The sequence below is a fragment of the Carlito syrichta genome, unplaced genomic scaffold, assembly GCF_000164805.1.
Source record: "Carlito syrichta isolate Samal-C Ts95f unplaced genomic scaffold, Tarsius_syrichta-2.0.1 Scaffold93688, whole genome shotgun sequence".
Taxonomy (NCBI): Eukaryota; Metazoa; Chordata; class Mammalia; order Primates; family Tarsiidae; genus Carlito; species Carlito syrichta.
In genome coordinates this window covers 794,644-818,248 of record NW_007037784.1, presented here as the reverse complement: position 1 = coordinate 818,248, position 23,605 = coordinate 794,644, and the positions used below count along the sequence as shown (strand labels likewise).

At 41.4% G+C, this 23,605-nt stretch overlaps 1 protein-coding gene across 2 annotated transcripts; it reads left to right on the top strand.

Annotated features, from left to right (window-relative positions):
* Positions 1–11,898: 11,898 nt before the first annotated feature.
* CUNH5orf58 (chromosome unknown C5orf58 homolog) lies at positions 11,899–22,871 on the top strand. Of its 2 annotated transcripts, XM_008061120.1 has the most exons (4): positions 11,899–12,016; positions 17,126–17,202; positions 17,928–18,018; positions 22,595–22,871. In XM_008061120.1, the coding sequence occupies exons 3-4, from the start codon at positions 17,928–17,930 to the stop codon at positions 22,744–22,746; spliced, it is 243 nt and encodes an 80-aa protein (XP_008059311.1). In that variant the 5' UTR covers positions 11,899–12,016; positions 17,126–17,202; the 3' UTR covers positions 22,747–22,871. The 2 variants fall into 2 exon arrangements, 1 of the variants encoding a protein (XP_008059311.1); XR_504497.2 differs by lacking the exons at positions 11,899–12,016; positions 17,126–17,202 and adding an exon at positions 19,050–19,234 and having other exon boundaries at positions 17,935–18,018; positions 22,595–22,682.
* Positions 22,872–23,605: the final 734 nt, after the last annotated feature.

The window sequence follows — 23,605 nt, the reverse complement described above, 5'->3', positions numbered from 1 at the left end:
GGCAGGCTGGGGCCTCAGAGGGGTCTCAGCTGTGGTGAAGAGCTGGGCAGTGGGGATTGCACCCAGCAGGCCCTGCAGCCCTGCAGCTCCAGCCAGAAGTGTAGTAAAAGTAGCAGGGACAGCCCCACCTGCACAGATGGCTGGGTCTGCCCATCTGATCATCAGTATCAGCATACCTGCTCCAAAAGGGGGGGTGGAGAGGAGAGAGAATGGCGGGGGGGTGGGAGAGAGACAGAGAAGAGAGGAGAGAGGGGAGAGAAAGAGGGAGGAAGGGAGAGAGGAGAGAGAGAGAAAGAGAAAAGAAAGGAAGGGGAGATGAGGGGAGGGAAGTAATGAGGAGAAGAAAGGGAAGGAATGGAGGAGAAAGGAGGGAAAGGGAGAGGAGAGGAGAGGGGAAAGGGAAGAGAATGGAGGGGAAGGAGAGGGGAGGAAAGGGCAGGGGAGGAAAGGGGGAATACAAGGGGAGGGAAAGAGAAAGGAGGAGAGGTGGGAAGGGAAAGGGGAAGGGAAGGGGAAAGGGAGGAGAAAGGAAAAGAAGGGCAGGGTAGGGAAGGGAGGAGAGGGGAGGGAAGTAAGTCTGATCAACTCCTCAGTCAAAGGCCGCTTCAGAAATGCCTTCAGCAAGCTCAGACACACAGTAGCCGAGGACCTTCGACCAGCAGATGGGCCCTGGACCAGAAGGCAACTATTAGTCCCAACCCATGTTATCATCCCACACACATCGGGCACTCCAAGGGTAAAAACCAAACCCTAAGTATAACAGAAATGTCCAAGCCCTGTACCCAAATGTTTGTCACATCATGTGCACGAATGAGGAAACGGAGGCTCAAGACAAAGATACAGGACGCCCACATTCACACAGGTGAAGCGAATGGCAGATGCGGGACTCCAAGGCCAGCCTGTTTGCCCAGAGCCTGCTCTCCGGTCGGTCGCTAGTTCAAGCCTTCTCCCTCCAGTCCAGGGGCGTTAGAGAGCCCGAGGGAGGTACCAGGGGAAACTAGATTAAAATATGAATATAAATATAAATAAAGCGTTTCCCTCAGCTGGACCATCAGGGGATTAAAATGCAATGACCCGTAAACCTTTTAAATTTATATTTGAATTAGAAATTTAAAAAAACAACCTCATGACTGCCTTAGGAAAACACTGGAACTCAAAGGAAAGCTGACAAAGAGGTGTAAGTGTATGTGGTTTGAAACTGAATCGTTTAAGAAGTACCCAATAGGGCTGGCAGGTGGAAAATCTGATGTGTCCCCATAATCACTGGTCACCATTCACTATCATTGGGCTCATCACCACAAGGGTCCTAGGCAGAAAGTTTGAGTATTCTTTCTTCACACACACACAAAAACTGAGGTTCAGGAAAAGTAAGCAAGTTGCCCCAAGTTCCAGAGCTAGTAAGCAGACAAGCCAGGATTTGAACACAGGTATATGGGGGGAATCCAAAGCCTGAACTCTCAGGCTCCCTGCTGTCTATCTCTCAAGCAGATGAGAGATTTAACATGCCGTGCTGGAAGTGGAGATGAGACCATCCTTGGAAGACAGCCAGCTGGGAGCATCTCTGGGACTTCTGATGCTGGGAGTGCTGGTTCTTGAGTGTCTGAAATGCCTGTGTCCTCTGTCAGTTACCAAAAAAAAAAAATGGGTGACCCCATAGCTCCTCCTGAATGGGCTTTGATAAATTATCTAGACTGGCCCATGGGTAGGGTTTTTGTTTCTTTAGTCAGGCAAGTGGGTGTCCCACCTGACTCCTGGAAAAGTGCCCAGGCAGGTAGGGGGTACCTGTCTGAGGAATGGTGGTTCCTCTCTTAGCAGACACAAGCCCCAGCATGACACAGTTCACATCCTAGGAGGGTGCAAATTGTTGGCTGGAATGTGAACTCAGCAAGATAATCACTGGGGTCCTGACCCTCAGTGCCATCATAGTGGGAATTATCCAGAACAAATCCAGAAGAGGAAATAGCAACCAGGGCCAGGCTGGAGCTGAGATACAACTTTTGCTCCCATCTGGAATAAGAGTCTTTGAAGAGAGTTTTCAGTTGAGGCAGCCACCAGCCTTGCATTCAGTTGTAACCAATCATCCCACAGGCTTTGGGACAAACTGCTACAGCAGGGCGATGAATGTGACTGTCCTGGCTTTAGGGGAAAATTGTCTGATAATAAACCAGTGAAGTCCTGATCCTCTTGAAGCTCACATTTCAGAAGGCAGACAGGCAGTAAGACACAAATACATAATCAATGAAACAATTAATGATTGTGGTAAGTGTTAGGAGGAGATATAAGGGGCTGGGTGATGAGTCAAGAGATACTGGGGGTGTGAATCCATCAGGAGCCTAGCAGGAAGCAGAAGACACACTCAAATTGGTTAATTTATGAAATAGAGCTTACCATGGCATGGGCAAGACCAGGCAGAGTAGAAGGTTATGGGCGAGTATCCCATGGCTAAAAACAGTGAGGCACTTTTTCTACCCCTAGGTCTGAAGGGGAAAGAAGGAGAAAGCAGTCATCAGAAATGGAACAAGAAGTCACCAGAAAGCCCTGCTGTAGGGAGCCACAGCCACCAGCAGGGAGGGAGCAGGAGTCGCACATAGGACCAGACCTCAGAGATGTCAGAGACCTCTGACCACCCCTCAGATGCTTCTCTTACAGGGTTGATTTCTCTGCATATGAGGCTTGACAAAGCCAGGTTAGGGAGATCAGGTGGCCCACCTCATAGCAGAAATGACTGAAGACTTCCCTGTGGTCTCGTATTAAACACGTGCTCTTCATGTGCAGTTGCATTTGCGGACACCCCTGGGACTCAGCTGAATGAAAAGGGACATTTGCATACCACAACTGCTCCTGGAAACAAACTCTCTGCCATCCTTTTTTGCTACCTTTAGACATGTCCTTGGGTAAGCTGATTAATATTTCCAGGCCCCGGTTTCCTCGTGTGTAAAAAGAGAGCACTCGGCTTAATGATTTCAAAGCGTCAAACAGCCCTGTGTAGAACCAGCTTCGAAGCCAGGCAGCGGTGAGTTCAGATCCTCTAGACCACAACTGACTGGCCAACCTTGGGTACACCACATGTATGGGTCTCAGTTCCTACCTGCCAATGTGCATGGAATTGTCTACCCAGCTCAATCAAAGCATTTAAATAATGTATGTAAAATCCCTAGCATTCTGTGTGAAGAGTGGGAACTCTACACATCTGTTACTGTCCTTCAAAGCAATACAGCATAAAGGTCAAGAAGACAGGCCCTGAAGTAAGCAGCATGGGTTTGAAACCTGCCAGCTCTACTGTCTGGTTAGGGACCTTAGGCAAGTTGTCCCATTCTCTAAGACTCCACTTTCTCATCTTTAAAATGGGGAGAAAAATGCTGCCTGCCCCCATAAGGTTGTTACCATAATCAAATGAAATAATGCAAATTGAACACTTAGAACATCTTCCTTCAGCTATAACATTATGCAGGTGCCTATAACATTACAAGGAGCTTTCCAGAATATTCTCTGAGATTTTTCTGAGTACTTTAAATTCTACAAAGTTACCTGGAATTGGTGTTGCCAGAATATTCACTCTAAGGGGATTGTACATGTAAGCCCCCAAACTCACCTTGCTTTGCCAAGATGGCAGAATGTGTGCTCAGCGGAGAGAAAGTACCAAAGAAAGAGCTGCTTGCTTCAGTTCCCCAAAAGACTGCCAACCAAAGGCATGCTACCCAACTCTCAGTTTCTCAAGGTATTGCCCTTACTGATTATTTTTTAGCTCCCTGGTGTGACTTGGTATAAAGCATAAGAAATTCAAGTGATTAAAAAGGAGTTGCTAATTTAAATGAATAACCTTGGCAAAATGAGCCCCCCTGAAAAGTCCTCAGGGAGATGATGGTGACTTGTGCTGGAGACTGGAGTCAGGATGGAGCTAGGGCCAAGCATTGCTATAGCAACAAATGACTTAGCAACAGTTTTGAACAGACTGTTTCTTTGAAAGAGTTTACATAATAGGGATTATTTGGTTTTTTTCTGGAAGGGATACCATAAGGACTTATTTTCTCCCCTTTTCTTCCAATAAAAATGTTGGAAGGAAAAAAATAACCCTGTTTCAAAAACTTTACAACAAGAGGGGGAATAAAGGCACTGAGGGCTTTGCACTGAAATGTTAGCTGTTACATTTCCTAAGTAGAGAGATTATAGGTGATTTTTTTTGTTTTTCCATTGGGCATTTTTCTGAGTTTTCCATGAGGGTTTTGGTTTTGTAACTAGGAAAAAATTTCCATTAATAATAACGACTATGTTAAAATGTACACCTGGAAATGTGAAAAGGATGTTTGTTGCTTACAGAGGAATGGGCCTGGCCTTGGTGGAGGGACAGCCTATGGGGGCTTTACTACACTGTGTCTTCCTGGTGCTTGCTAACTGACTATGAGAAAGCACCCTGACGGGTAATGCGTGACACATGGCTGGTTGACACTAGCTAAGGGGAGAATTTGGATCCTGCTCTCCTTGGAATGAGAGAGGGGAACTCTGCTACTACCTACAACCCTAGATCCCCACCATTCCACTCTGCAGACACATGGAGCAACTAGGAAGATCAAACCCTGTTTGTTGGTGACAAATGGCCCTCGGGTAATGGGAAAAAAATATCAGTAACTGTGTGATGTGAGATTTTACCCAGGGATCTCATGACTTAGGAGAGAAATGAGATTTTGAGAGACAACCTAGATGATGTGTATTTATCTTTACATTGAGCATCTGGTAATAACTGAAGGCCTTAAGGTGTATTTCTCTAAAAAGCTGCCTTATGGAGCATCTGTCAGCTTGTGGAGGACCTCCAGAGAGCCAACTTCCTTTTTCCTCATTCTAAAATAATCCACAAGAAAAGGAGTCAGCAAGTGACAGGAACTTTAAGGCCCATTGGAGAGAAAGTCTCAGCTCCATCCACTTTTTTGACGAGCCATTGTTTTCTTATCTTCTTTTCTGCTGTTTCCAGTGATCAATATAATTATTTTGCGGGTGGGAATTGAAGGAGCAAGGGAATTCCAGAAGGAAACAAAAATCTAAGCAAAATTTCCAGCATGTATTTATTGAGCTCTTTCTGAATGCTAAACATTTGTTTGAAGGAATTCATAGTTGTGCAATAAATATTTAAATAACTATAATATGCTGTTGGGAGCCAACATCTATAGCTACATGGCTGAGGCCTGTAAAGGCCCATCTGGAAGATCGCCTCTGACATAGGATATCAGTTATACCTATAATATTGGCGTGTGATTAGTGACCAGTGTGCATACATGGCAGTAAAACTTATAAGTAAATCTCTATACACCTGATGGAAAGTTGCATAGCAGAATTATTTTATATGACCTTGTCCCTTCTAAGTTGTACTTTTTTCTAGATATTTTTAAACTTCTATTTCCTTGTAGACTGGGTAGTCGGCTCTTGTTCCCAAAGGCAGTTTCTCCTAGGATTAAGATTAGAAACTAAATTATCATAATAGTTTTATTGCCCTGCCCCTAGCCAGGCAGGACGTTTTTCTAGTTTCGTTACATGCCGGAACTCCGTTTGCTTCAGCCCGAGGTCATTGTCATGGTAACCGTGTAGCCCATTATCCAAGAGTGTGACAGCTACTATTTGATTTTTAGAATAGACTTGTTTGTATAAAACATACATTTAAGAAGATACAATTTCCATCGAAAAGATTTAAACAGTAATAAGCATTCATAGAAAACTTTTGAGTTTTGTTTGAGCTTTTAAGTTTCCTTTTCTCAGATTGTGACTTTCGTTCCTGTTCCTGTAGGCCAATTTTAAGTATACCAAAATTTTCCCAACGGTGCTGTTTTTGTTTCTAATATGACAATAGGAAATTTTACACATAGCCATGTATTAATATACTAGGAAAAAGGATTTAAGTTTTGGGTTAAAGTCCAATCACTAGATCATATAAAAATTACAGTTTAGACATATGAAACTCATATGAATTATAGTAAAGTTTGGTAGTTTAAGAATAAGTTTTAACTGAGTTATAAGGCATTACATTAAATCGTAATAGGATAATAGTATAACTAACAGCTAAGTCATTTAAGTAAACTTATAGATTATAGTAGAGTGTTAAGTTGATAATATTAATCGTTAAAAATATTTGTAGTCAGTGAACTTGGACTGAACCTAGAGTTAACTCAGAAAAGTTTTTTTGTATTAATCAGGGTTTAGAACAAAGAGTATAATATGAATGATTTATTGAACACTGTGGAAGACGTTTTGAACAATTGAAATTGTGCACCTGTGACCTTGATGTGAGTTTTGTGAAGCACGTCAGGCATCATGGAGTTCGGATTGTTTGCTCGAAACTTGCAAGTCTCGTGATGGTCTTGTGATGCATGGTTTGTAAAGCACGGAACTTGTACGCCCCTAGCAAGTGATTATCACACTGCTGGAGGGTATAGAAAATGGTATATAAGTTGGAAAAGGTTTGAATAAAATTGGCTTCAGTCCTGATCAGACTGTTCCCAGAAGAACTGCCTCCGAGTGGTCTTCTCGCCGTCTCCTGATTCTCCGGTGCGGGTCCTAACCCACCCTTGGTCAGTGCTGGTCACCAACAATATGCCAAACTATGTTCATAAATAATATAACACAAGTCATGATAAAGACACAGGCTTGAGCTCAAACCTGCATCTGAATCTAGTTCTGCAAACAACCCTCTGTGTGATCTTCAGCCATCTCCCCAAGCTTACAGAAATAGGCAGTGCAGTTGGGATTGGAGCCCCTGCATCTATGATCCCAGCAGCCTGGCATTCTTAAGTCAGACAGTTTGGGGCTGGAAGGATTAGTGGATTTCTGGGGCATTCTCAGGCTCCTCTGCTCCATCTAGATGGTCTGTACAATGCAGGCTGCAGTTCTAACTGTGGAGTATACAGTGCCCGCAGCCTCTTGCACCTGAGAACTAGGCTTTGGGATACTTGGTTTGCTTAAGCGATCCCACCCCTCTCCATTTTTTAATTTTGTCAGAGCCATGAATTAAGCAAGAAACAGATCCAATTTATTAATTCTACTGCTCTCCACGATTGTGCCAGAGGCTTGTAGATGCATGCTGTAAATCACAAAGAATAATAATAATAATAAAAAGAGCTTTCTGTTGAAAATTGCCTTAGGGGACATCTGTCAGCTTGTCGAAGACCCCCAGAGAGCCAAATTCCTCTTTTCTCATTATAGAATAAGCCACAAGAAGAGGAATCAGTAAGTGAAAGGAACTTTAAGGCCCAGGAGAGAGAAAGTCCCAGTCCCATTCACTTTCTTGACTAGTCATGAATTTTCTTATCCTTCTTTTCTGCAAAGTCAGGGAATTTATATATTCATGTGCCAAGCCCTTTGCTTGGTGACCAAATGCAGTCCTCAGAATGACCCTAGTAAGTAAATGCAGGTACCCAAATTACCCTCATTTACTCATGAGGACACTGAAGCATAAGAGAGATAAGTCATTCTGGGCCACACAGATGATTAATTGAGGAGCTAGGATTTAAATCCAGAGCCCCATGATCCCAAAGCCTGTGTTCTTTTAACTACACAATGCTGTTAGAAACTTCTAGTTCCATCCTGAAAGTCCTTTTTGAGCCAGGCACTGAACTGAGTAATGGCAGAATGGAAGAAAAGAAGACCCAATTGCAGGCCTCAACAAACTCAGTCTAGTGGAATAGACAGACAGAAAAACAAACACAGTACGTGTTTTGGGGTAGTCTCAGGAATGGAGGGGACACATGGATAAGATGTAGGGGATAAGTTCCTAAGTCATTGCCCTAAGCGACCTTAGAAACAACACAGAGTAGAAGGCATGTGTCAGCTACTTCTCAGCTGAATGATCTTGAGTCCAACACTAAGTCTCTCTGAGCCTCAATTTCCTCAGGGGTAAAATGGGAATATGAATGTTTTGCAAGGCTCTCATAATTCAATGAGATCACGTAGGCCATGCTCAACATCCCCATCCTTCCATCACCATGTGTCACCCATCACCAAATCCACGTTGATTCTACTCCCAAACACTATACTAGTCTTGTTGCTATCTCTTCTGCCACCATGTTAGACAAGGCACTGTTATCATCCCCATGGACTTCTGCAGTATTCCCAGCTGAACTCCTTTGGTCTACTTTTGCCTCCCTTCAATCTGTCCTCCATCATGAAGCCAGGGTCATCTTTTCAAACCACAAATATGAGCATATCAGCCACCCTCATTCTCATCCCTCACCTGTTTAAGACACTTTATAGTGACTTTCTACAGGTGTCAGGAGAGAGACCCTAATCCCTGGACACCACTGACACATGTTGTCTGGCCCTGTGCCCTGGGATCCTCCTTGCTGACATTCTTTCAAGCTCTCTTGTCTGCCACACTGCCTTCTAACACAGGGCCCTGGAACATGCTGTTCCCTCTACCTGGCATGCCCTTCTATTCTTTTCATCTCGGTCCAAGTGTCTCTTCCCCATGGAAGCCCTTCCTGAAAGCAGTCCCAGCCATGTCACATCCTCCACTGTGACATGACTCTTGATAGTATCTGCCCCAATTGTCACTTTATTAAGGATCTGTGGGATCTGTGTGTTCTAGTCTTTCTCCTCCTCCAGACCGTGAACTCCATGGCTCTATGTGCCTAAAACTTAGCATGGTGTCTGACATAGAAGAGATAAGGAAGATTTGTTGCATGAATATTAAATGCATGACCCTCAGTAGGTTTACAAAAATGTGAGCTCCCTCTTCTCTGCCTAGGGCTTCTTATATACAAAAGTTCAAAAAAATCTGCTTTTGTTTGGTGGTTGTTTTAAAGAAACAGATGACTTGAAGTCCCTTGTACAAAGGATGGTCAGCAGAGGGCCCCACAGGAGCAATTATTGAAGTCAGGTCAGTGAAAACAGCAGCTGCTGGGAGAGGGAGCAGATCCTGTCCCCAAATCTCTGCCAGTCCTTGGGCAGCTCAAAAAGAGCATCACTACCAGGCTGCAGAGTGCTCTGGAATTCTGGCCCATCGTGTCCAAAAACCTTTTGATCTGGCCTCAAGAACCAGAAATTTGTAAAGCAAAGCAGGAGATCAGAGCCCTGGGTAGATTATTTGAACGCAAATTCACTTCTTGCTCCTTGAGTTGTCAGTTTCACACTGAAGAATTTGTAATCAAGCGCTCACACTGTTGGGTAGAATCCTGAGCCAGTGTTAGGGGAGATGTGCTTTCTTTGGGGGCCACTTTTGGATTGCCAGTCAGTGGTTTTATTTCCATTTTAATTTCCAGAGCATCTGCCCCCCAGCAAACAGTCTGTGGTTTGGAATTCACAGCTCTGTTGTATGTTTACGCACTTTGCTTGCTTGTAATTGACAAATTTAAATTCTGGTCATATTTCATTTATTACACAGACCTAGAGAAAAATCCTAGGCGAAAACCTAATTACAGCAAAAGTGCCACAAGGTAATTGCTGTGAAAGAACTCCTGCAGCAGCAGGGCTGAATATTTCATCCACCCATAAAACGATTATACTGACAAGATTCTGAAAAATAATAAAATCTGTTTAATAAAAAAGAAGCAAAATATCAGTATTTTTACACACAAAGTATTAAAACATCCTTCATTTTGGACAGATCCTAAGTTATTTGATTTTTATTCAAATGATGATGCACGATTGAGATGGTCTTTTATCAGAGACCAGGGTTTTGTAATCCCTCCCACACAAGCTGTTTTGAAGTCTTTGGACCTGCTGTGGCCTTCAGAGACAGTGGTGAGTCTGCTTGCCATTGCTCTGTTGGATCTTTGGTCTGTGCCCTAGAATCAGAAAGCAGACGGAATGAAGGGGAGACACTTTAGACTACTGGGGCTCACCCGCCTTCTCCCTGGCCACCATCGGGGGCTGTCTCTTTCTTAAAAGCCATGATTTTGCTTCTGTTGTCAGAGCTTTGCTGAGAGGCTAGGGAAGGTCAGAGGGTAATTCACATCTTGGTTACTCCAACGGTCCTGGATACCACTATAAGAGAGGCCAATGCATTCATTCAGCTACTGAACAAGGATATATGGAGTGTTTACTGTGTGCCTGGAACTGTGCTTGGCACAGGGTAAATAATGTTGAAGAAGACCATCAGTTCATGCCCTTGAAAGAGGCATATGATAGTGAAAGAGACAGGCCATAAACAAAAAGTAAACAGAAACAGAAATAAAAAACATTGCAAATTATATCAAGCATTGCATGGAAACAAAAAAGAGGCTGGGATAGAGAGTGGGGTGGTTAGAGTACCACCTCTCTGAACCCTAAAGCATAACAAGGAGCCAATATGGGTGGCTCAGAAGGAAACAAGCATAAAACAGCATGGGCACATGCCAGGACTGAAAGGGGATCCTGGGGAGTCTGGAGCTGTGGGGCCTTACAGACCAGGGCCAGGAGTCTGGTGTATATTCCAAGTACTGTAGGAAAAACCTGGAGGGCTTTTAAGCAAAGGAAGGACATGATCCAATTTACATTTTACAGAACTCCTCCAACTGTGCATATGGAGTAGCTCACAGGGACAAGAGAAGAGGTGGCAGACCAGGAAGGATGCTCTTACAAACAGCACATGTGGGACCAGGGCAATGGAAGCAGGGGTAGAAGAAGAGTTTTGAGTATGGAAATATACAAATAAATATGTCAATATTTTAAAAATCATTGACACCTCAGATCTTAGAACTAGACTTTCCATTATGATGGGAGGTGAAACTAGGAACAACAACAACAAAAAAGACTAGGAAACAGAAGAGATAAAGACCTAAATTAGAAAGAACTCAAAGCTGGAATGCCCATCTCCTTCCCCCTTCAGAGAATGAAGCAGACAATGTATCTCTGTTTCCTGCTGTGCTGGGAAGCCTTCCACCCCCAAACATTTCCCTCTCTAATTAAGTGTTTTTTTATTTATGACTCAAAGTATATAAATATTTAAGGAAAAATGAAACTCAACTGAATTCTGACATCAGTAACCAAAATAAATTTTAATTGCAGTCCTTTTAAGACTTGTAGAAGATGCCCATTAAGGCTGTCATCCAGCATTTCTCAAAGTATGGTCAACAGACCACCTAGGTTAAAATGGAAGGGGCTGAGAGGATTAAAAATGCAGATTCAGGGAACCTTAGATTTACTACATCAGTCTCTGGGGTGAGTCCCAGAATCCGCATTTCCACAAGCTTTCTAGGTAATTGTTGGGCACTGCAGAGTCTGAGAAGCTCTGCCTTAAATTGTTTTAAAGTACCATGCTGAGAAATAACCTGAGAGTTTGAAATATAGAGAAGGGGGTGGGATTAAAATTATAGCTGGGCAAAATAAACAAACTCTCAGCAAAGCTCTGACAGCAGAAGTCACACCACAGCTTTTAAGAGAGAGACCGCCCCATGGTAGCCAGGGGGAAGGTGGGTGAGTCCCAGTAGTCTAAAGTGTCTCCCCTTCATTCCAAGAAAATTACCCTTAAGTCTCATCATTATTAACATTAATAATCATTGTAAACATTTGGGTAGATATTCTCCCAAACTTGCTTTTATGCACACATTCTTCTTTGTTCATTACAAAAGATGAGTACACACTTACATGCTATTGGAATTGACTTCAAGAATGTAATGTCTTCTGATAAAGACACTTATTCCTCACTGCCTAGCCACTGATGAGGGCTCAGCATGGCAGTGGGGGCTCCAGCCAGTGGGAAATGACATCTGACAAGGATCTATGCCTTTAATAAATGGAGGAGGTGTCTCTGGGGAATGGACAGCTGACATAGAATTAGAAACATTTTTTTATTTTGGAACAGAGACTGGTATTCTCTGATTGGTGGATCTCTGAAAAAAAACACAACTTGTATCATGAATATGCCTTGCTGGATGAAGGCACCTTCTAAAAAGCCAAGCAGGAAGAGTTTTCAGACAAAAAGCCATTGCAAGCAACTGTCAAAACACAGTGTCATGTTGAATATTGTCAGCTTCTGTCCATCTGCTTTCTCAAAATCCTAGCTTCTCTCTTGCATGACGGGGATGCTGAAGAAAGAGGAAAGACAAATCCTGGCACAGTAAGTCTATCTGTTTTATTATTTTGGACATCACAGTGGAAAGCTTCAACATTATCTTGGCTTTCATACCTACTGAATCTGCAAGGCTTCACACTGTTTGCATTTCTTTTTCTTGGTTGAAGTGTTTTGGGTAGAGAGTTGCCAGATTTAGCAAATAAAAATACAAGATTTCCAGTTGAAAAATTTGAATTGCAGATAAACAACAAATACACTTTGAGTCTACGTGAATGCCATACAACATTCAGCACATACTTATACTACAAAAGTATCTGTTGTTTCTCTAAAATTTGAATTTAATTAGGTGTCCTGTATTACTTCTGGCAAACTTGTTTAGAAGAAAATGGTGCAGAACTGTAGTTTCTTAGTTCAAAGTGAAAACACTTCAGTTAACCTAAGAGTAATGTGGATTTTCATTAATAACAACTTCCTGTGTCTCAGAAGTGTTTCTCCTGGAGAAAGAGAAAATTACCTCTGTTGAATGTAACATCAGCTACTTTCAGAAGACAGTGAGCAGGGAATCCAGTTTCCACTTCCCACCATGGTGGCAGAAGGCATCTGCTTTCTTCTTGCTTCCATTATGTGATTGATCATGGAGAAAGCATTGGTTGTTTGGGTACACAAGAACTTCCTTAATCTTGAGGATTTCCTAATCATGCCTCCCAGATGCTCGAGTTGCCACCTTCTAAATTTGTATACACAGGGGTTGTAAAGTCACTTTTAGAAGAGAGTTGATGCTCCAGTAGGAAGCCAGTCCCTAGACGCAGAGTTCAGCACTTTTTATTGATAATGAAGGACAGAGGAGGGAAATGGGAGCCCTGAGATCTGGTAGAAGTAGTGAGATAATTGACTCAATTTGTTTTCCTGGAAATGAAGATTTTATGTCAAGAATTTGCAGTAAAACCAACTGAGGTACTCATACTGACTTAATTACCTTGCTGTCTGGCAGCACCTTTTCTCTTTATGGGGATATTTACTAGCTTTTTAATCTCTTTTATTTGATTAACATTAGAATCAACAATTGCAGTCTTCATTGGGTTTCAGCAAAGTTTGTAATGCAAACTTATTAAGGAAGACAGATTTTTTTTAGGGCCTCAAGCTTTAAATAGAAAACCATCCTTTTAAAGTTTAATTTTCTTAGGAAAAAAACAAAAAGATAGAATCTACAGTTACTTAAAGAAGAAAACACTACAGTAAGTAGTCATCATTGTGATTAAATCTGTCTTTTTTGGAGCTTTTAATCTCTTTTTTCCTCTTACAATATTTATTTAAAAGAACCACAAAGTTGATTTTTCTCTGTGAATAATTAACAGCTTAATGATGGTCTAGTCCAAATGACAGTAGTTTGAATTTATTCATAAGAAGTTATCAGCATTCTGGACGGGCAAAGGCCTCTAGATGTTACCAAAAGTCCTATGAGTCCTACAAGGAGGATCCTAACCCACAGGGAGTGGAACAGTGACATTTCCTGCAAACACTTGATGATCCCAAACTGGATTCAGTGTGTTTGGGACAATAGGACATCCCATCCTACCCAGCAGCCTCCATCCTCAACCCATCATCACTTGGTTTTCAAGCTCTTCAATCTTAATGCTGTCTCCTTCCTTTTATTTTCTTTTTTCTGTTTTGATGTTAAATCATCCCTGTTTTTATAATATAGTGATGCCAGTTCTTTTTGTTTTGTTTTATATTGTTAGTGTCTTTGATCCAGGAAGTGAATGTTGCTTACCCTATGTTGGTCTCCCCACATTTGTATACTTTTGCCTGCATTATTACATGTATGTTTAAGTTCAATGATCTATGAAACCCAAAATATTTGGGAGCCATAATATACAGTTACTATTTCAAGAAATGATGTATTAGTCAGCTAGGGCTACCATAACAAAATACCACAGATAGGGTGGTTTAAACAATAGAAATATTGCAAGACTGTCTTGTCCTGAGGTCTCTCTCCTTGGCTTACAGAAGGCCACCTTCTCATTATGTCCTCACATGGTCTTTATTCTGTGTTTGCACAACTCTAAAGACCCTCTGTGTGTCCAAATTTCCTCCTCTTATAAGAACAGTGAGATTGGATTAGGGCTTACCCTCATTCCCCCATTTTAGCATAATCACATTTTTAAAGTCCCTATCTCCAAGTGCATTCACATTCTGAAGTCCTGGGGGTTAGGATTTCAACAACTGAGTTTGAAGGGGACCCAATTCAGGCCATAGCCAATGATACTCTGATCTAGAAGATGCTGTTATACAGAGGAAAGAACGGAGGAACCCCAAATCACACAGAAACGATGGGAATCTGGACTCTACCCTTTCTTGGCCTTGCATCCCAGAGCAGGGACTAAGCACTCTGAGCTTAAACACTTCTTTTGTATAACCAGGATGACAACTACTTTAGACAGTTGTCAGTATATTAAAGCTCTTAACATAATGCATGATACATAGTGAGTGCGCAAAGAATGTTTGTTCCCTGATCTTCTGTGCCTCTTTTGACCCCTTACTCATCACTCAGATAATTAGATGAAAAGTACTCAGCACACAAAACAGAAATAAGACACTGGCAAGTATTCAAATTTCAAAGTTAAGTGAAGAAAGCATTGGCAGAGAGACTAGTATGAAACTGTGGTGTTGGGTAGGGTTAAATCAGGAAGTTTGAAAGGCACATATATCACATTGAGAATTAAGGTGTCTTAGAAAGTGAAGGATTATTAGAGAATATCTAATCCTGGATTCCACAAAGCATAGGGTATGTCCCACTGCGTGATATAAGTGATGTTTTTATGTTGCACACAGGCATTAGATAACATGTATTCACACAGTGAGAGTTATTCCCCTTGCAATTCTTTCAATCATTCTGATTATATCAAGAAGAAAGTCTCAATTTGTGCTAGACTGTCTTTAACATTTCCCTAACACTTGATAAGAACTTATTTTCCCTAACACTAGATAAGAACCCATTTCACAAAGGCTAAAGAATCACTGTGTCGGGGTACAAGCGTATCTAAATGATTAAAGATATCTCTTATTTTCATTGTCTTTATTTTTCCAATTACTTTCTGTTTATGTTTTATTCCATTTCATTGGTGACAAAGATTTTTAAGTAAATTTAAATTTTAAAAGAAGTAAATTTAAAATATAAAGGTAATAAAACTATGAGTGGTACATTGTTATAGCATGCAACCATAACAGTGGCCCAACAATAAATGAAAATTAGGAAATCCTGGTTTGGCCTATCCCTCTCATAAGAAAACAGAAAAGGAAACTAAGGCTCAGAAATGGGAAGACACACTTTTTCAAAATCACATAGCTAGCTATCATTAGGCCTGAAGTTCAGTTCACCTATGTGTCTCCTTATCCATATAACTGCGTCAGTTGAGTTCTACAGTGTTAAAGTGAAGGAACTTGGACATAAAATGATCAGCACCGTGATGTGGATTGTCAGAAAGGCAATGGTTCCAGAGGCTGGTGTTTGCTCCAGGGGAGGCAAAGAGAAAACACAAAGACTTGCTGAGTAGCACCTTCTGCTGAGGCCTCAGCCCAACTCCCCGGGGTTCCAAGAGAAGACTTTGAGCCAGCCCCAAAGGCTGTGGTGGCGGAGATTCTGCTTTGAATGGAGAAAAGATGGCTTGAATCCCAGCTTCCCCACTTGGCAAGAAACGACTGTACATCTCTCAACTCATCTCCTTACTCATCTGTAAAACTATATAGGGATAATAATAGCTAACATTTACGGAGCACTTATCATCTGCCAAGCACCTCGATGCATTATCTCACTTAACCCTCAAAGTAACACTGGGAGGCAGTAGTTATCATTTCACATGACAACTAAACAAGCAACAGATCAGGATTCAAACCCAAGCAGTTCCAAAGTCTGGCCTTTACCCCATGGCCATACCACACTAACTAAAGGCAGACAAGGCTTGCAGAGCACCAAGTACAGTGCCTGGCACAGAGGAAACAGGAGCTGCCAGCGTGGTCTCGGCGCACGTGGCAGCGTGAGTCACTTGCAGCCTGGCATCTAGAATCTTCTCTGTGCTGAGGCCTGGCCTGGGACTACAACTCCCAGCATGCTCTGGGCGGAGGAGCTGGCCAATCAGTAGGTGGTTTTGTTGGTCCCGCCCATCTGCCCCACCCAACGGTCATATCTTCGGCGTCCGTTGGACAGGTGGGTCGTGAGGCGCTGCTCGGCTTCAACCGCTCTGATCTGGTGTGGAGGGTGAGAGCTGCCTAAGTTTCCAGGCTGCCTGAGGCCCCATCTTCGGCCTCCCATGGGGTGTGGGGTCTGGCCCAGGCGTCTCCCACCCCTTGGCACCCAAGGGCGGGGGCTCCTAAGGGGCTTTGGTTGGGCCAGGCTGGGCGGGACGACGGTGGCTGCCCACCGGGCAGGGTCTCTCTGAACGCATTTGCCAGTGTGGGAGGGCGAGTACTGTGGAAACTTCCAGGCGACTCGGGCTCCACCGTTTGCCGGGGAGCGAGTGGTTAGGGGCTCGGCGGTGGGGGGCGTCGATTGGGCCGAGGAGGCAGGCTTGGCTTTCGGGATAGAAGCTTCCATGGTAATAATCGCTGCTCAGGGTCGAGGACTGGAGCGTTGTCCTCTGCCGTTAGCGGCCTTCGTGCCCCCAATCTGTGGCATCTCGATCCCCTACTCCTGGCCCCAGAGCCCGGTCCCTGCTCCTCCCAGTCCTCCATGAGTTGTGGGCCGGCCTCTCCTTTCCTTGAGGAAGGGTCTGGCCCAGCTCCCCCGAGGAGGCTTGACCCAGCACAGTGGGGTCTGTACTCCTCTATGTCCCGACCCCACCCGCTGGGGGCTGGAGGGCCCTGGTCCCCGACCCCTGAGCGGGAGAGAGCACCATCTTGGGCGTTTCCCCGGTCGCGTGATTTCTGCTCAACACTTGCTAATTTTTCCTCCTGTTAATTCTTTAATTCCACCACCCCACTCCTACCCGCTTTTAAAAAAACCGTCCTTCCTTTTCCCTCAAGCCCCGAGTCTTTGGGCTTAGCACACCCAAGCAAGATAGCTGACATCCCCTTTTTAGGGTGTAGGGGCTTGGAGGTGGATCCAAAGTGCGTTTTATTCCTTGGTGTCTGGAAAACCGAATTATTTTACTTTTACAGTGGCTCTGAAGTGAGTGGGAGAAATTGGGTAAATCCCCCCGGTTCAGGAAAAGACCGAGGCAAAAACTGACTTCAAGGTGAGTGTGTTTTATTAGACAAGCAGCTTGACCCATAGCTGCCCACCGTTTCCAGTGCTGGAGCTGTGTGTGCTAATCGAGGTTTATTTTCTAAGTCATTTTGAGAAGTTTGAACAGCTTAATGTTTCTAGTGAACCACCTCTCTATATTTGGATCTGACACAATTGGCTAAATACGCGGACTGTGTGTATAACAGGAATGTGTTGATTTATACATCTCAGTTAACCACAGTTAAAATGTGTTACCCAAAGCTAAAGTAGCCATTTGCCATCCTCTTAGTTAACACATTATAATCGAATCCTGTTTTGAGTGTCACTGGGTGCTGAAGTCATATGTGGGCCCTGTTAATCAAGAACATGTTAAAAAAGGACAGACTCACCTTAACAAAATTAGAGAAGATCTTAGACAAATGCAAGGTAGTTTATAAGTGATGAGTCTTTCTGAAAAGGAGACATAATTGTAATGTAAACCCCATCTTGTGGATGTGGTTTGACTGAAGAAGTCTCATCCTAAGAATTCCAGTTGGAGTTGTTTTCATTTGGAAAAATATAGCAAATTGATGCCTTTCTGTGTTAGAAGTCTATCTATAAAAACTTGTTTTGTAATTATTTCAGTCCTGAATTAACTGATTTTTTCTTATAGAAATATTGAAAATTTAATTATTTTAAAAGCATACACAAATACTTATGATTTATACATAGTTTTTGTTTTTCTTTTAAAATCAGATGTTTAGAAATAACGATGATCATAAGCTAAATGTGGAATCCTTAATTAGAAACATTAATACAATTTCTTTGGAGTTGAAGAAGATGAAAGGTAAGTATTGAATCACTAAATTAAAATGTTTGCATGCCATTGTTATAAAATAAATAGAGATAATTTAGGCTTCTGCTGGAGTACAACTGAATTTTGTCCACTAATTAGGATTTCTCTATTTCTTAAGAAATGTTTGCAATGCAGTATGAACTAGATCTCTAAAGATGAATTACGTTTGACTTGGGAGTTAGCAGACCTGAATTCCCATTCCGGATACAAGCAAGCTTATCATATTGTCTAACCTCTCTAAATTTACTTCCCTTCAACACACTATTACATGACTATGCTACATTCTGTAAAATTCATTGTATTTATTCATTAATTCTTACTAAACCCCTAAGGTTCATTCCAAATTAAATAGTATAAATGTGATTCTATGAGTTAAAGCTTTTTCATTTTGAAGAGATTCATAGAATGGGATTAGATCTTATAGGTTGTGATGTTTAGTCACTCACCTCACAGACATTCAGTTATTTTATCTCAGACACATATAATCTCTGTTATTTCTGGAGATAATTGAGAATTTCTAGGAATAGTCTAAACCCAACCAAACATTTCTTATATTGGAGGACTTTGTATCTCATCAATCAACCCATTCCATTTTAGACAATTCCTCATTATGTACTAGCTGAAATCTGTCTCCCTACTCGTTTCATCTAAGGGTCCTATTTCTAACTATTAAAACTACACTGAATATGTAGTTAGTCTTTTTATAACAGCTCTTGGATATCTTAAGGTAGCCTCTGTGTCAGTTATGAGATCTTCAGCTATAAATAGCAAAATACCAATTAAGCATGACTTATACAATAAGGAATGAGAAGATCCAAGGTAAGGCAAGTTAATTCAGAGATTTGAAGTTTTCAGCAGGGGCCAGGTTCTTTCTTTCTGCTCATATCATCCTCTGTATCACTCCTCATGGTCATTACCTTTAGAAGTGGCCACATACAGACACTAAATCTTGCCTATGTCTTTTAATATAAACCTTTCCCCTGATCCCTCCAGTGCGTTTCCCCTTTCCTTTCATTGGCCAGATTTGCATCACAAGCGGATGGCTGCAGCAGCAGCAGCAGCCAAAGCCAAGGGCACTGGGACTGACAAGACCAGTTTGGACCAGTCAGAACTTACTGCTGGAGCTGAGGAGAGGAGCACCTCAAATGAAATCAAGTTGTGCAACCAAGAAGAAGAGGGCAGTGACTGTTAGTTAAGGCACCAAATAGTGAGTGCCTGTTATACTTTTTCCACTAGTTCTCCCTAGAACAGCATTTCCCGGACTTTGATCTGTGAGCCCTACATCAAGAGATGTTAATTGATGGTGTGCAATAAAACAGAGTACATTTTCTTATGACCAGATAAGTTTGGGAAGTGCTTTATGCAATATATTTCTCTTACAGCTCATAGTGCATATTAAAGACTCGAGTCTAAAGAAATCTGATTAGTTTTAATTAATCATCTCTCAAAACCAGTCTCAGCACTACAGTGAAGATTTTCCTTCTGAAATGCAAATTGACTCACCATTGTCCTCAGCATAAAGTCCACACCTCTTAGAAAGGATTGTGTCACTTCTTGAGATCACCCTGCCTCCCTGTTGGGTCTCTTATCCTTTTCTCCCTTCATGTTCTAATGCTTCAGCCTACTGAACAATTTGCGTGTCAACAGATGCTCTCTTTTGTATCTCAACACACACATCTTCTGAAATCGCAGTGCTACACCCCCTTCACCATGCCAGGTTAACTGCTACTTATTAGTCCCTTACATTGGAAAACTATTTTTGAGTCAGCATATTATCCCTTCTGTCCTTGCCTTTCACCTGTTAGCACTGTTTTGTAATTGCCTATTTACTTAACTTTCCTATCCCTCTACTGTAAGCTTTTTAAGGGTATTTCTAGCACTTGACACAGTGCCTTGATAGGTTAGATTTTTGAAAAATATTTATTGAAGCATTCTGATCCTTAACTCATTTAAAATAATAAAAGCAGCTTTAGAAGACTCCCAAACTTGAATCTCTAATTGTTCTAGTTTGGGGAGTATTTTTTCATAAAGTATAATAAATATGTGTTCCTGAGAAGTGTGAAGCAGTTAGGGTGAAGTACTTGTAAAGCTAGATTTAAGAGGGTAGACTTCTGGTAAATACAGAGGATTAAGTGAACACTCCACACACCCTCACTTCCTCCCCCAAATAATATCAGCAGCTAACACTGCACTTATTGTAATCCAGGCACTCTTCTAAGAGTTCTACATAAATGAACTCACTTAATTGTTCTAACTACCCTGTGAGTAGGAACTGTTACCATTGGCATTTACAGATGTGAAAACAGACACCGAAAGGTTGTTTTTCAAGGTCAAGCAACTGGTCAGTTATAGACCTGAAATTTAAACTTCAGTGACTTTAAAGAGACAAAAACCCACAAGGGTAAAGGGTAACAAAACAAAGTAAAGAAGAGCAAACAGACAAATCTGAACTCTACAGTTCAAAAATCTGAACCCTAAGCTGGCTGGGTAAAGAAAAAAAAATTGCCCCTAAGACATGGTAGCACCAAAATCCTCTGGGTGAAATGGGGCTAAAAACAAGAAGACTGAATGTTTAAGGAATTGTAGATTCCTGAGGTTTCTTCTGCCTTCTGCATAGCTAGGCAACTATCCCTTCTCAGTGACAGAGAACACTTGAGGCTAAAAAGGGATTTCTGGCCTGGAGCCACCAGCCACAAATTGAGGGAGAGTACTAAAAAGGATATTGAACCAATGTTTACATACTGATACAGGACCTCTAGCTTTCCTCATGGGGCTACCAAAACACAGCAGCCAGATTTACACTCTCCAAGAAGATTTTTCTTCGGGATGACCAGCCTAAGAGAAAAACCAAAAGATAGTGAGAGTAGAGATTCTTCCAACAAAATAACTCCAGCCAGATCACTCTGCAATATTTGACTACCAAGGGCACAGAGCTTCCAATTGTCTTTTTAGTGCCACAGTCTTAAATATGAGCAAACAACTGTGGCACAACAGATATTTGAGCAATATATCTAATAAGAAAAGCAGAAACAAAATCAACAAATAGGTACAATCAATGAAGAAGGAACAAAGAGGGGAGATGAAAACTTCAATCAATTACCATTAATATCACTTCTCCACAGAGAAGTAAGATGCATCCATAAAAAAGGAACAGGATATATATACATATGTATGTATGTATGTGTGTGTGTTGTGGGAGGATTGGAAGTCCAATATCCAACAAATAAGATTCTTAGAGAACATAGACAATAGATGGGGAAGAATTATCCCAGAGCATGAGTTTCTACAATGAAAAAACCCAACACAATGAATGAAAATGGACCCACACAAGGCACAATGTTGTTGAGTTTTCAGAATACTGGGAGAACAGAAAGATTTGTAAAACTTTAAAAAGAAAAGGATGAAAAATTAGAATAATAGGAAAATTCTCAATACCAATACTGTAAGCTAGAAGACAATACAGTAGTTCCTTTGGAAATCTGGAGAGATATGATTCCCATCTAGATTTCTATAGTTAGTCAACCTACTAATTGAGTTTATGTAGGGAGAGAAATTTTCAGACATGTAATTTTGCCTCAGAATATTACTGAGGCTGTGTTCCAACAGGAACAGATCAAAAAGAAACAGACGGGAATTCTGGGAAAAGGGCACTCCACAGAAGTGAGGAGTGAAAAGAGTCCTTAGGATGATGGTGAAGGGGCTTCCCAAGACACAAGCTGTAAAGCAGTCCTAATGAGAAGTCAGTCCAGAATAGAGCAAATCAGAGGGCTCCAGGAGAGAGGAGATTTTCAGCAGTAGAATAGGTAAGGCATTAAAAAAAACCAAGAGACTTACTCAACGTTTGGAATATGTTCCTGATAAGCAATGAAAAAAACTGTGGCTGGGGGGATAGCTTGCAGGAAGGGAAGTAGCATATGATAAGACTCAGCTGTGGACATTTAACATTAAATATTGAGCTAGCAAAAATTGTCTTGTAGGTATATATTGAGAGAAAAAGGGGTGAGTGAATCTTCTGTCAGAAGCAAATACCAAAAGTTGAAAGAAAAAAAAATCTAATAAGCATGTTATTTAAAGATGTGTCAGTAAATAACCAGCACACCCCCCTCACACACATTCCTCCCTCATCCCACCAACACCCAAAAAGAACCCACAGACACATTGAGGCAACAAAAGCAACTAAACCAAAGTGAACTTTTTTTTTGTCTCTGTCAGCTAGGAACTGCAATCTTTTGTAACATAACTTATAGACCTTTCTGATTCTTTGTACTATGTGCATGTATAACTTAGATAAAAATAAGTTTAAAGTGTATAAATAAAATTTGCACAAAGTTACTTTTTAGTAAAATAGCTGAGTAGTTGGGCTAAAGAGTCTTTCTAGTGTGTTTTATGTCCTGCTTGCACTACATAAATCTGATTTTAAGTCAAAATGGGATACACTTAAGTTGTGGTTTGATCAATAATTACTTTAAAAAACTAAAGAATTGTGAAATAGCTACAGAAAGCAATAATAGTTGTTTATGACATATATACTACAATATAATATCCACTGTTGTTTTGTTTTATACAGAGCTCACTTATTTACTGCTTTGTGACCTTACTCTTCATTTGAGTCATCCTGTGAAGACAGAAGACTTAGTGGAAACAGAAAAAAACAACCTCCCGTTTGAAGAGTCTAAAATATCAGATGTATCCCTTGCTTCTGACAGTTTTTCTGTCTGATTTCTTCTTTGTTTGTTGTGATTATTTAACTGTTTTCATTGTTGAATTAACAAATATCTGTGAAAATTCAGTTTACTAATATATTTAATATAATTAAAAACAAAATAAAATAATGTTAAGTTGTAAATAAACATTTCATGTCCTTGAAGTCTACTTCATTATTGTTTTAATGTTTCAAAGAACGGCTAATTTATTTCACTAATGGCAAGAGTATGACATACGAAATTGGCCATGGGTCACTGGTTATCCTTAATCTTATGCTTGAAGTTGGCTCAGATTGAAAGAGAGTTACTCATTATTTAAATGGGTTGGTATGAATTTATTTTAATCAGAACTCTTCTGGTGGCATGTGCCAAACACAACTCCAATCTGCTGAAACACTTATTGGGTCATGTGATTTGAAAGTTAATGGTTTGAGTAGATTTCAGGGACCCCACTAATTTCTCTGATGTCTCTTATACTCTTGTTTCTGTGTGTTAGCCTAATTCTCTCTTATTACAGACTGGTTCTTCCAGATAATGGGTAGAAGTGGGTAGAATCAGGGCAGCAGACAATTTCAGCATTGCCTTTTGGGAACTCCAGAGAAAAGAGAGATGCCGTCTCAGTCTTCTTGTTTAGCATTCCAGAGAAAGTACCCTGATTGATCCAGATTTGGTAAGATATTTATCTCTGAGTAAGGTCCTGAGCAACTATGGTTGGTGCAGCTGGTGTCATACATAAGGCTTGTGGCCAAAAGAGGCGAGATCCAGCCCAAAAAAAATGGAGTTGATGTTTGAGGAAAGGGACAGAAAATGCTAGTCGTGAAAACAGCTTCCTACTACTGATTTTTTATTCATTGCAGTGGAATAGAACACCTTTA